At 35.8% G+C, this 14,431-nt stretch overlaps 1 protein-coding gene across 3 annotated transcripts; it reads right to left on the bottom strand.

The window, feature by feature from the left end:
* Positions 1–3,956: 3,956 nt before the first annotated feature.
* LOC112288610 (glycosyltransferase BC10) lies at positions 3,957–9,945 on the bottom strand. 3 transcript variants are annotated; one of them, XR_016501170.1, is made up of 11 exons: positions 8,466–9,945; positions 8,005–8,112; positions 7,796–7,896; positions 7,562–7,633; positions 7,006–7,096; positions 6,578–6,658; positions 6,314–6,373; positions 5,740–5,862; positions 5,338–5,376; positions 4,748–5,039; positions 3,957–4,275 (listed from the first exon to the last, which is right to left on the bottom strand). XR_016501170.1 is itself a non-coding variant. In XM_024532981.3 (11 exons), the coding sequence occupies exons 1-10, from the start codon at positions 8,838–8,840 to the stop codon at positions 4,769–4,771; spliced, it is 1,227 nt and encodes a 408-aa protein (XP_024388749.1). In that variant the 5' UTR covers positions 8,841–9,940; the 3' UTR covers positions 3,957–4,275; positions 4,748–4,768. The 3 variants fall into 3 exon arrangements, 1 of the variants encoding a protein (XP_024388749.1); XR_016501172.1 differs by having other exon boundaries at positions 4,748–5,089; positions 8,466–9,870; XM_024532981.3 differs by having other exon boundaries at positions 4,748–4,945; positions 8,466–9,940.
* Positions 9,946–14,431: the final 4,486 nt, after the last annotated feature.

Below are 14,431 nucleotides of genomic sequence, written 5' to 3'. Positions count from 1 at the left end.
ATGGGTTGTAAGTCCTCCACCTTCCTATATACCCGCCTTCACACCCACCTCCATTCCATGTGGGTTATATCCCTCGCTCCATCCCTTTTCTCCCCCCCCCCCTCGAAACCCGGTCGCGTCCACTCGGCCAGCCACCCAGCTGGACCCACTCACTCACTGCACCCTTTCTGCTTGTGCTCTCCCGCTGCCGCTCCTTCGGGATATCCCCTTCTCCGCCACCGCAAGGACGCCGCCGTGGAAGAACCACACCATCACATCACATCACATCTACACCCATCGTCGCTAACCTGTCGCAACACGTCTGCTTCAATGGACATTCAATCGAAGCTTTGGAGTGGAGAACCGGGCGTCGTCCCATGCCTCATCCATCGCTGCCACCGCACCCCAGCCCCCCAGCCCCCCAGCACACAAACACTCACACACACGCAACGCTTCTGATTTCGACCTCGCAATCCCCTCGCAACAACTGTACATTCATTCATTCTCGGTGGCCTTCGCTCGCCGCCACGCACCTGCCCCTCCACTCACGCTTCCAACCCCCCACCCCCCTGCTGCTTCACCTCACGCGCCTCCGCTCCGCTTACAGTTGGAGAGAATCCACTGTAAGGTTTCAAAATCCGCGTCCACATCACCAGCTCCGTCTTCGTAGGTTCGTAGGAATCCCTTAAAGCTCAAACCCCTGCTACCTTCGAAGAACCCCCCGTACGTTCTGGACACTTCGTCAAGAATGGCTTCGATCTGATCTTTACTAAACTTGAGCTGGGGGTTGACAGCAATCAACAAGCTTGCCATTTCATTCCTGTTGAGGAATCCATCTTGATTACGGTCAAAGTGAGTGAAGATAGGTTGTACTTTTAATGCTCTCACGCCCAACTCCTGACCGTTATCCATCTTCTCATCTCTAAAACAAGCAACTAAGTACTCAAAGATAAGTTGAACATATGAACGTTGAGCTCGTGAACATGTGAAGCGCGCCTGATCTTTCATAAAATCTTCGTCAAGAGTTCGGCAGGAATCTTGCTGGTGCCTGAGTAGCGCTCTGGCTATCGATTGAACATGTGTTGATTGACCTGCTCTTACATAAATATTAACCGTTCAATTAGTAAGTGTCGAGGAGAGAAAGTATTGAATAGCGCGACCACACAGTTCTCGAAAGATAACCGGGAAAAAGCGACATGTACCAACCTTGACAATACATAAGTGTACGACACAAAGGCTCCCCAGCACATTACATAGCACAACATGCAGAGATTGGGACTAGACATGCAAATTCCTAAATAGAGCACCGCCAGTGCAGATGCGATTGATTGATATGGAAAAACATAAAACAACAATTCAAACTGAGAACCATGTTATTATGACTCTATACTTAATAATATGAAGAGACTATTTATTGATAGAGTGACCATTCATCGATGACGCAGTCTTTCACGTTAAAAAGCACTCGTTGCAATAGCAGAATGCATACAACATGTAGGATTACAATACCAGCCATGCATCCATTTCAGTACGACGCGACATCTTTAGCTAGAATTCTTGTTCTATATCATTTTCTGAAACAATTGAGCAGAAACTCTATCGCTGAGCAGAGCCAAAATGAGCGCGTGGCAACTTCATTAACAGGTTCTACATGAACAGCAAGAGTCGGACGAACAGGAAGCTATTACTGCTATATGAAACGAGACACTGAGGCGACTGAGGTGAGACACTGAGCATGTGTTTCCAAGTTAAAAGTGGAACAGTTGCGACCTCTCGACTCAATTTGCAAATAATAGAGCCTCTAGTTCTGCGAACCATTAGAAGTACGATCAATTGGAAAAACTACCGACACTCGCCAAAAAGAGTCAGGTCTCAAAATCATCTTCGGATCTCCTCATTGATAGTAAACAAATAACATTCCTTCTGCAATTTCTACTAAACAGGCCTCCACAACTCGGCCTAAGATACGTCTCGTGACACGGACGCTCGTGTCTGTGTATTAAAAAAAACAGAATTCAGATAATTTTCAAGAACCCAGTCAGAGAGTCTCGACCACTCTTGGTTACACAACAAAGACGCATTCACAAGCACGACATCGCCCGCGAGAAAGAGAACGAAGAACCCCCACTGAGCACTTACAACATTAGCCTGCAATGGTACGCCGTGTATCTCCAAACAACCAGCATGCATCTGGGTAGGTCAGGCTCTGTAGCTCATAGCTGATAGCTAAGTCACACTTCCAAACCCAAGAACAATTCTCACTACACCAACATGCGCAGGAACGAGGAACCTAGAGTGCATTACAGATAATCTCCTTGGTGCGGCCCTCCGAGTCACGTCTGCTTCCGCAACGTACCGACAAATACAACTCCAACTCCAATCCCAACAGAAAACGGCGTTTTCCTCTAAAAATAGCGTCTGTGTAGACACCCTTTTCCCCCTGCTTACACTTCTACTCACAGTAAGTGGCATCCTCCCAACAAGGACACAGAGAGGGGCTTCCAGAGACTACAACTTACAAAAACAGGTTGATGCCCACGCTCACTGATCCAGCGTCTCCGACGACCAACACTCGGAACTCATCTAAGTCACCGACGAGATTGCGATTCGTAGTTGCCGATTTTCAATGCGGCGTGAATTCAGAGCATTTACTTTCTAGTTGCCATGGTCGGTGCTTACCATATTTCACTGATTCGTAAGAGGGACAAAAATAAATTTCTTTGCAAAGTGAGAGTTTTGGCTCTTGTGTGCAGACCAATCTCAAAGGAGGTTGAAAAGGTCATGCTTCGTCCACAATTAGTGATCGTGTGGCTGTTTTTTCTTCCACAAAGCTAGCAACTGATCGGTTTCTTACATTATTTTTTTTTTTATTCTTAAAACAATTGGGATATACTTGATGTATTAATTAGAAAGGAAAGTGCATGATGTTTAAGGACCTGAAAACTGAGCAATGAACAAAGCACTATTACAAGATTACACTATTATTGTGTGTTAGTTATTAAGCTAGTGTACAATTATGTCACCACAAGAGATAGCCAAGTTCCACCTTATGGATTTGTTATATCTAGCAACTGACTTATTCTTTACCATCCATGTTCAATCCCAACTATGGAGCATGGCTTTGCAATTGTCTACTAGTTTGTCTAATTTGTTTAGAGTAAGTTTTTAGGTCATTCTACCATAATTTACAAGGTTTGACCAAATTTTCTATCAAAATTTTTACTGTCCCAAGTTGCTTCATTGGATAAAAAGTTGCATTGTCTCTATATTGTCAATAAACAAATGTCATGTAATAGAGACCACATTGTTTTTAACTCATCAAATTTGGAAGGAATGTCTTCTACAAAGATAATTTGCTTCCATAATAATAATGGCTATGAGTTAGTTCTTTTGGGATTAGTGGCTATCTTGTTTAATAAAGAAGTGATTTAATCCCACATTTTATTTTTTACTTATAATCAATTTCAAAATTTGTCCAAAATCTTTGTAGCATTGATTCAAGAGTTGTAAATCACAAAGTTGATATAGTAGGGAGATATCTTTCCATACTTCTTTAATACTTTAAACATTGGCCACTAATTTGTAGTTAAGATGTAAGAATCATGACTGCTTTTTAATTAAAAATATTTTAAATTTTGTAGATCTTGGCATAATATGCCAGTTTTTGGAAGATAGATTTGTAGTGATGTAGTTAAAAGTCATGGTTCGGCAAGAAAGTTTTTTTGGAACAGTAGACATTGGATTTCAATCCAAAGCCATGTTTTAAACGTGAAATCCGAAATGTGAAATGTGGAATAATCAGTTTAATAGTTTATTTGTGCCAAACAACTATAACACATGTATTCAGAAAATTTTGATTTTTTAATGTAAATGACCAAACACATTACGCAGGTGTTCAATTAGACATGGAAAATTACAGTAGTCTGTACATTATATCACCGTCCCCACTCACATATATAGTACATATACGGATCATGTTCAAATTGAATGTCGGATAATGTCATGAAGATTTAAAAAATTATGTGAACAACTTGGAGTTCAGCAGGAAACGAACCACATTGATTCACATTTGAATAGAAAACAATTCTAATTGACATGCGGGATAATATTCAGTGACATTTGCATTAAGTCATCACCGTTACGTAGCACATGCCCAGTCGTGCACAACCTGTTGGCTTCTTTCTTCTTCTTATTCAATCTTAATAAGCCTCGACTTAATTGTAATCACTAAGTTTACAGTGATTACCAATGTGCAACAAGCCACGCTTCAAGTGGTGAAGATCATGCACTGGAAACCTGAAAAGATGAGCCCACTGTTACTGCCATATCCAGAAAACGGATATTCAACATACAGCATTGAAGTCATTCTCACATGTCAACAGCTCAACAGGCTACTGAAAGGCTCACATTGTATTCCATAAGTGGGACTCAAAGAATGATTTATGCAGAGGGATTAGAAGATAAGTTAATCAAAACCCAAACTATGGGAGAACGAATGATAAACAAGGCAACCAACACATCTAAAAAGATCACGACAGTGAACTGCTAGCATTCAATCAATACCCGTTCCTTAAATTTCACATTTCAATGCTCCATCGAAATCTAGTCAGTGTTCGGCTGCAGGCCCTTGCACGAATTGCTAGAATCGACTTGTCATTTAGAGATGAATCATAAGCGATGATAATTAAGAGTACTCCTTTGACAGTGCGTTTTATTTTTTTTCATGTGTTTAATGAAGACTAACCAATGAAGTTCTCATGATTCTCACCTTCCGAGTCTGTCAATGAAATCACCCATTTTTCCCATCATTGTTTTCAGATTGTGAGCTGGGTAGTGGTCTTTTCCAAATGTTGTTCGGCAGCAGTCCTAAGAGGGGCTCAGCTGTTTCTGGGACGAACTTTCGAGCAAACAGGAAGCAAGGTTGTTGGCGACCGTTCCACATGCATGGCAACACGGTTCGTATAGGCTGCATTAAATCACGTAAAGCGTCCGTATTTTGAGTGCCAACAAAATTTTACAACTTGAGAAAGCAAGCAGAAATAGGGTGTAGTCACCAAGGGCTGCGGGCAGGAAATTATCACTTGTTAAGTATTCAATATTGCTTGAGCACCTACAAAAATTCCAGCACGATGACAAAGACCTTGATTTCTGTACTCCTTATTTGTTGGTCACATGATGTTTGATACTTGTTTATGCATAGCTATCGAACGCAGATATGTATTTTGAAATGCCATACTTAAGAAATACATTGATAAAGTGCATCAGTGCAGCTAACAAGAACTCAACTCTTAAACATAAGATAAGGGAATTGATACCTTTATTCAAGGCAAAGAGGTGTAGAGTTGAAAGATTACTTACATGACCATCGCTCGTAACGTGTTCGTGCTTCTTGATAGACTGCATCAAGACAAAACTTAAATTCTTAGTAATGAAGCCATAAAAGGGGTGAACGAATGGGGAGGTGAACCTGTTAGAAGCAGATACCTTATTAAAGTAGGAAATATGACCAAATAGGCCAAGGGAAATAAAATAGAAGTCAAGGCTGCTTCTTTAATGCACTTGACTTTTAAACTTTAAAAGACGTAAATCATTCAAATATAAGAAGTAGAAAAGCCAAAAAGGAGTATGGTAACAACTCCAATTTCTTAACAGTTGAAAGACATTATGTTTCGAATACAAAAATGCTTTAAGTTTTTTAGTTTTTCAGAAAGACTTCCAAAAAAAAGAAAAAGAAAGAAGAAAAACCTTCTTTAGTACTACCTGAATAGATCGAAGAGTGTCTTCCGTGATGTCAGTCTTCTCATAAGACTTAGGATGCCATTTACCCTCTGACCAATCAACATGGGTCACAGTCCAATTTGAAAGGTGGGCCGCATCCATCATCTGAACTAGTAATATCGGACACATGCTGTCAATAATATATCACTACGGATCCCAAACCTAATCTAATTGACGCGCAAGAGAGAAGCAAAATAATACAAGCAAGGAACCTAATAGCAAATACAAGTATATTGAGTGCGCTCTAGTAGAGAAGTCAACAGTTTTCAGATCAAATATCGTAGTAAAAATGAATGCACACAGTGCTAATATATCCTAAAATGGTCCACCCCTGAGATTGATAATGTTTCTATATTTGCAATGTACAGTGAAAACGATACTGTTTTGATTTGACTCTTCAAGTGATAGGAGAAGCATGTACATTTCAACAAGTCAATCACTTTCGATCCAGATGTGCAACGAACTAGTTCACTTCTCAACTGGTATTTTTATCGAAATTGAAAAACGTAACTTAGAATTTGCGACTAACATGAACTCAGAAGTGTGGGGTACATACGTATAAGAACGTCTGAATGTAGTGTTCATCGGGGTAGCAGTTCTTATTTTCTGGTCCAGGCTGCAACCATCCCAGGATCCATTAATATCGGCAGATTTTATACAGCTAAACGCAATGGAACTGATTGTGAATCCAGATGGAAGGAAATCATGGGGCTTAAGGAGCATGTGATGTCCCGCAATAGTCAAATCACACAATTATCAGTCAGAAAAGTTACACAAACCTCATATTCCAAGAGATGCAATAAGAGTGTCTCATGCGCACCTTGCAATAATTTTTGAACTTATTGTAATAAAGATAATCAGACACAATCAGCAGCGCATGTTTCCGATTGACGGCGAACCACTGTGAACAACCAACGCATCATGGAGTTAGGGGAAGCCAAGTTTGTACATCCTGATTAGTATAACTCTGTAAATAGACGTTAGTAAACTGAACGACTTGCTATATCATTGTGAAGGACACAAAATTGACGACTATATAGCCCCCCGATATGCTGCCTGATGGATTCCTTGAGTAGCTAATCTATCAAGAGAACACACATTAAACAACAAAACAATCCGAAATGTGTACTTCAGCGAAAGTCCACAGGGCCTTCTTACAACCATTTGGGATTCAACCACATGAATTGTAGTAATTCCTCATTTCAATAGACAGACAAGGATCATCATCATCAAGAATTTAACTCATACCTGAGCCCCCTTTCTCCAAGATTCACGTGGTACTTCAGGGGCCATTTTGTCATGGTAACGACCTTGCCCATGAGGGCCACGATCATCAAAGCTGTCATCATAACCAAAAAAGAACATCAGCTCTGAACAGGCCTCATGAAAGCATGACATAGTTCAAATCATGAGCTTCGTGCATTAGAGACTTTGCATTGACTTCTAAAAATAAAAATAAAAATAATCTTCCAAAGTCACCAGCTGCCCTCAAGGAAACTTCTAAGAATGCCAAAGGAGAAAAAAATCCTGCATTTCAGACTCCAAGAAAACGACAACAAGTGTTGGATGAAACTGTCGTCCACACTGCCTAAGTTCTTATTGTCTTGTGAATTAAAATCATTTATGAACATGGTGCAATATAAAATTACCGAAAACCAATTAACTTGGTTCCTTATCCTCGATCCAACGTGTGGGCCGGTGTAGAAGAAGGAGTATGTATAGGAAGCATTTTCTGAGTTCTAGATACAGGACAAGGAGACGTGAAAGAACTACATGAGAACGTATGGATATTTGGGATATTTACCAGTCCACAAAACTCATGTGAGCACCAAGTAGATACTCATAGGTGTAGTTAAAGTTATACAGTGGTATACACCTGCAACAGGGAAAAAGTTAAATACAATATTATACCTACCTGTATATAATATGTACAATATAAAATTTATAGGTATGCGAGCTACTCTATACTTGCAAGCATATACATACAAGATTAAGTGCCGTAATTTCAGAGTACACAGACTACAGGCTACAGACGTACGATTCAGATATTAGGGCAAAGTACTGGTTGTCTAAATCCATAAGCGCATGGGCAAGAAGACGCCTCTCGGCATCAATCATTTCTATCTTTCCCCAATAGACCTGCAAAACAGACATCCACATCAGCCTTTCAAAGATGACTAAGAAATGCTAAGGTATGTATGTGTTCTCCATGATAGTCAAGCTAGGAATAGTAGATGAGAACAAAACCTCTTGGCTGCGAATTTCCTGGTTGATGAATACAGAGGAGTTCCAAACGCTCTTCAATTCAGCACGTTTAGAGGCATGCACGTAGACTGAGTATAAACCCTCGTGACCCTGCCAAAGTACGCAATTAAATCAGTCTACTTTTACTGAAATGATCTTCTCGTACTTTCGGACGACTTTCAGTTCGTTGTCAACCAGAATGACAAAGAAAAGGCCAGATGTGCCCAAGCACCCAGCGAGATTTCCAGTATGCATGAGTACCGCGAAACAAGTGTGGAGGCAATTGAAGGGTAACGACAGGCTTACTCTAGTTTCACGGGCTAATCAACATTTACTAATACTAACAGGAACTATCTATGGTTACAATTCCCCCAAGAAAAGTCAATCCAAAATGTAAGAGTCTAAGTCAGAGCAGTTAAAAAATGATAATGATGAAAATGAAGAGCATAATTAGCAAAACATACCTCAAAGAATTCCTCCCAAACTTTTTCAAATGGTAAGTTGCCTGCAGTCAAGAACATGAACGCAATCTTCGGTTTCACATCTTCGCTGGGTCGTTCTGAGAGCAAATCTTGTGAGAGCACTCGCATGGCAAGCTCCTGGTCCGTCAGCGGTCTAGCAGGAGCAGCTTGATTAAAAAAATCCGCGCACACGTTTCCGCCGAACAATTCACAGGGGTTGAGGTTCATGTTCCTTGCAGAATAGTTGAGATTCTTCGACGTGAATACCAGCACCGTGATACATACCATCACTAAAACTCCCACGCAAAGACACCATGCACGTGGCTTTCTCCTCCGCTGCCTGTCCCTAAACCTAAAACTACCCAAACCACTGTGCATTTTGATAAAGATTTCAATTCAAACAAGAAAATGTTACTGCCATTGCATGCACAATCGATTTCCTGGAGTTCCACTGCTCTGTGCACTGAATTTCACATTCTCGTATACATGTCGTTGATCAGACATGGCATGCATTGCTTCTCCATTGCAGTATACCCTTTAATCTGCCCTAAATCTTCCCAAGTATGAAAGAGCGTGTTCTCTTACAATACCAAAGCTCGATATCTAGGACTCGATGTCCCCCCAGATCGCACCCGCTAGACTAGCCAGACAGAAGGAGAAATAAATAAATAAATAAATAAAAACGAAAGAAAAACGCTTAAGTGTTTGAACTTCTTGCAAGCATCGCTGGAACAGAATCCCGACCACCATACCACTCGCATTCAGCCATACGCTTGATCCGTCTAAATCGGACGTATTCGATCACACCCAGGAAACCCAATATAAATCCACAGATAATGTGAGAAGAAGAAGCAAAAACACAACAAGAAAGAGTACGCAGGGGAATCTTACAACACAACAATGAACACAATCACAGCCGATCAAGCAACAATCACAAAACCCATCTCCAGCACACTAAACCGTCTCTAAAAACCCAAGACCCACAATACAGAAACCCAGATCGCCAGGCAACCCACGCAACACCCTGGACTAGACACACAAGACCCCCCTAAACCTCAGAGACCTCCGCATGACCACATTGACCATGCAAGGCGAGGAATCGAGGTCTCACGGTTCGAAAAAGCAACCTCAAAGATCCCAAACACCATTCCCCATTGGAATAATTCCTTGCAACCCAAAGGATCGACGATTCTCACTAAAACTGCAACTACCGATCTATAACCTACTGAAAACATCTTAAAAAAAACCACACACAGGGGAGGAGGAGGAGGCGGGGAAAGGGGGGCGCCCTCCACCATGGGGTCATTAAACTTTGACGCATGATCATCATCAAGTCGTGCTTGACATAAACTCACTTGCATGGCCGCTAATCTAAAGACAGCGCCACTGAGGCTTCTAAGACTAGACCATTCGGTGTTGTGTGGACGATGGGCGAAATTAGCTCGTGAGTAGCTTTCTGTTGCAAAAGGTTTGTGAGAGATGGAACGGGACAGATGATTGTGGTATTGAAATTGTCGAACTGATTTCGTTGCACGATTGTCGGGGAGGGAGGGAGGGCCCAGTGGAGGAGTGCGTTCCACCGCAAGTCAAAGTTGTGTCAGATTTCGGTCGCTGTACCATTAGTCGGTTTGCATCGCGCTGGGACGTAGTTGCCCCATTGTTTGTTCATCATTTGTTTCGACAAAAAATCGGGTATTGGATTCTGCGGCGACGTCATTCTTCGCTCCGCTGCAATGTCGGACCCCTCGGAAGTCCTCGCATCCCAAACCCTAATTCGGACGTTTTGTGCTTCTCTACCTGTCGCTCTTGTGCTTGCTCTCTTCCCACCTTGTTAGACTTGTTAGGCTTGTTAGACTTGTTTCATCCGCGGTTTTCCATTCGTGATTTCATCCAAGTTGCGATGACGTTTTATCTTGTACTACTATTAGAACGTTCCTATGTTTTATTTGAATATTTTTAATCTTCATTTTATTTATTTTGTTGTGTTAAATTTTGCTTCAAAATAGATAATGAATTAATACAATTTTAAAAAGTAATTATTGTAATATATGGTTGAATGTCTTTTGGATCATAAATAATAATATAATACAAACTTGGTTGTTGATTATTGTAATATATAGGTATGCAACTTTTGAACCATAAATAATAATAGTATATGAACTTGGTTGTTGCTGCATTGGGGTTTGAGCAGGTAGAATGTTATGCATATGGCCAAGAGAATTGGAACAATGTTATATTGGAAGTGGATGGAGTAATAGATTATAACAAAAAAAAAAAAAAAAAAAAAAAAAAATTATGTATTTTTTTTAGAAATTATTAGGTGGAGTAAAAGTATATTCTTTCAAATATGAATTGTGTTTTGTGCAATTAAAGGTAAAAACTGAAAATTAGAAATTCACACAAGCATTATTTTACAACACATATTCATTGTAATGTAATTTCTAGGGTTTGAGATTTTATTTATGATTTTGAGTTTTATATTATAATACAAACAGATAGATAAATAATCACAAGACCAAAATAATAATGCTGACAATATATTATCCCATACTTGATAAAATATAATAGCTAAAAACCATATACTTAAAAAATATCTAGTACTATAATATTTTTTACTTATATATTTTAATTTTTTATAATATATATATAAAATATATTATTTATTTATTTATTTAGAAAATTCATAGTCTATAGATATAATTTTAATATCCAAAAACAAAATTACATATAAGAATTTTAATAAAAACATATACATTTACTTTTTAAAAAATTAATTGGATCTAAGACTTTTATTCAAGAAGAAGATTTTTTTTAAGAAATATTTATATCATAACTTTTGGATGGTAAAAAGAATTATATATATATATAATTTTAATAATAAAATATCACAAATTATTAAGAAAAAATCTTATTAATTCATTTATTTATTTATATGATTTGATAGAAAATATTTATTTAGATATATTTAATACTTATTAGTTATAATAATTATATTAGCTTCTAAACACACATTCTTTATATAAACTTATTGAGTTTAAAATCTTATTAAGTTTTAAAAAAATTTAAATTTAATATTATTTTGAATATGTTATTATATTTTTAAAATTAACAATTTTTTTCCAATTTTTTTTTCAATTTGTGTCACAAAAATGCATATTTACCTAGATTAAAAGAATTACATAGAAATAAGTAGAAATAAGTAAATTTAATAATATCTTATGGAGAAGTTTTTTAGAAGCTTTATAAACCGGATTTTACTTTATATGTGTCTATAGGTATATGATAGGTTGAGAATTCGACAAGAATATTAATTGAATATTTTATTTTTATTTTTAGAAGTAAGTGAAATTTCTACTTCTTTTGTTGTATTTTAATGGTTGTTGAGTGCCTATCTTTAAACTAAAATTTAAAATTTTAAACATTAATTTTTTTAAAAATAAAACAAATAATTTTTTTTGAGCAATTTTTTATTTGATATTAGAGGTTGCAAATTATTCTCCTCTTATTTTTCTTATAGATTTGTTAAATTTTTCTAATATAGAGATGGAAGAAAAAATTATGGATGTTATATTTGACAAATATGAGAATAGATTTATAACTATTCTAGATCTTCACAAGCTTGTCAATATTCTTAGAATAGAAATTTCAAGTATTACCAACATCAATCATTGAGATACTATTCCTATGCCTATGGAAGAAGTCAACCATAAAATTTACTATCTATACTAAAAAGTTGTGTAATTGAGAAAAACAAATAGATCAACTTTACAATTAAAGTTGAAAAGTCTTACTATTATAAGTATAAGAGAGGCAAGAATCAATATGCTAGAAAAGTTTAATGGAGCGAGATCAAAATTTCAAAGATTTCTATAGCAAATCAAGCTCTATCAAAGATTGCATTCTTCTCAATATCTTAACAGATTTACTTAAGTTGGATTTATAGACTCACTTCTATCTAGAAGTTTTTTTTTTTTTTTTTTTTTTTTTTTTTTTTTAGTTTATATCTTTGATGGAAAAAGATCTATGATTTAAATTTATTCTTGGAAGTATTTATGATTTTTTTTTTAAAAAAGGAGTAAAAAAAAGATAATAAAGACTAAATTTATGTATTTATGGCAAAGATTACAATCAACAACCATGTATGTAGCTAAATTCCAAAAGCTTACTTGTGGCATGGATTTGAATGATAAAACCCTTATCAATCAATTTTGATATGGATTAAAAGATAATGTTAAAGACTTATTATTGACAATGCCAAAAGTAGACTCATTAAAATAATTTATTGATTTAGCCATTACATTCAATAATTGACTCTTTGAAAGATATCAGGAACAAAGATTTAATTGGAGAAGAATAAGTTAAGTTATAGCAACAACTCCTAAGTTTTTAGAAACTTATTCATTAAAGCTAAAACATATAAAAATTAATGTAATATGTTTAAATCTCTCACTAAGCAAGAAAAGACTTGACATTGTTAGGAAAGATTGTATTTATATTATAGAGAATCTATACATACTACTTAGCATTGTCCAATGAAGCAATATAATCACCAAATGAAGAGCATAGTTGCTATAAAGGTTGTCATGTTGGATAACAAGTTTGTCTAGCTACAATAAGGTAAAAAAAACTACAAAGTCTTTACCTTATTAGATTCATGAACCTTAGCTTGTTTTATAAAGAAAGACTTTGTTAAAAAATAAGAAATATCTTTGATCAAAAAAACCAAGTCTATGTATATAAAAGCGATAGATAGTTTTTAATTATTAAAAAGAAATGTTATTCATGAAACTATTTCTTTATATGTAAGAAAAAATAGTCATAATAGCTTAGTAATATTTGATGTTATTAGATCTCCATCTAATCTAATTATTTTAAGTTTATCATGACTATAGAAATATAATCATTCATTAAAATAGATGTCTTGTAGTTTTAATATTTTCCATGGCATAATCCAAATAAAAAATACCAATCACATAATCACAAATTAAATTTATGTTATAAGTTTGAAGTTAATCTAATGGTTTATTCAAAGATTATTGAAATTCAAATGTATTGCAATCTCTCAAATTGGAATTTAAAATAATAATAAGGAATTTTATATATGAGAGCAATCTATCAATTGTATTGAATTAAAATTTTGTATAGTATTAGTAGACTTGATTTTTAATATTTGTAAATTTTTTAAAAAGCCAATAAATAAAGAAATTAAGAAATATTCGCACTCAAAGATTGATACCAAGGTTGGAGAAGGAGACTAGCCAATACTTAAGCAAACTTTAGGATATATCGTTTATTTGGTAAATTCAATCTTCTTCAAATTGTATGTTCTTGCTTTTGACTTAGTAATTAAAAAGTATGTAAATTTTGAGTAAAAATCTATGGTTATACAATTAATTATTAAGGTTTTAATTTATTATAGGATTAATTAGAGTTTATTCAAGATTTAAAATTTAACTAAGATTTTATAAGATTTGATTTAAGATTTAGGATTTAATTAGGATTTAATTTAAGATTTGATTTAAAATTTAGGATTTGATAAGGATTTATTTAAGATTCATAATTTTGATATTTCTTTAAGTTTTCTAATTTTAATATTTTTTGGATTTCTTCATGATTTCTTTAATTTTTTTTATAAACTTCATTATATTATTTTAAATGCTTCATGATTTTTTTATGTTTCTTTTATAATTTTTTTATGACTTCAATTAGATTTGATTAAGGTTCAATTAGGATTTTTAAGCTTTAATTAGAATTTATATAAAATTCTATTGGTATTTTAAGACCTTATTATTAAAATTTTTAATTTACCTTCTCCAACCAAGTACTTAATGCATCTTCAAGTAAGATTCTATGTAATACAACATTTCCATTTGAACCAATTTATAATATATTATAAAATGAGTTTGCAACACTCAAGGTATATATTAGTAAGAACCTTATCAAAAACTTTATATGCCATTGAAAATCTC

This window comes from Physcomitrium patens, chromosome 1 (genome assembly GCF_059467195.1).
Source record: "Physcomitrium patens ecotype Gransden chromosome 1, ASM5946719v1, whole genome shotgun sequence".
NCBI lineage: Eukaryota > Viridiplantae > Streptophyta > Bryopsida > Funariales > Funariaceae > Physcomitrium > Physcomitrium patens.
Note: the sequence above shows the minus strand (reverse complement) of the source record. Positions and strands in the feature narration are given on the sequence as shown.

What these genes read in the sequence shown, in the direction of transcription:
- LOC112288610 (XM_024532981.3), bottom strand. Translation starts at nt 8,840, where the DNA reads ATGCACAGTGGTTTGGGTAGTTTTAGGTTTAGGGACAGGCAGCGGAGG. An exon ending in AGGAAATTCGCAGCCAAGAG is followed by an intron (nt 7,897 to 8,004) that starts GTTTTGTTCTCA and finishes TCTGTTTTGCAG; the next exon opens with GTCTATTGGGGAAAGATAGA. An exon ending in TTTGCCCTAATATCTGAATC is followed by an intron (nt 7,634 to 7,795) that starts GTACGTCTGTAG and finishes TCCCTGTTGCAG; the next exon opens with GTGTATACCACTGTATAACT.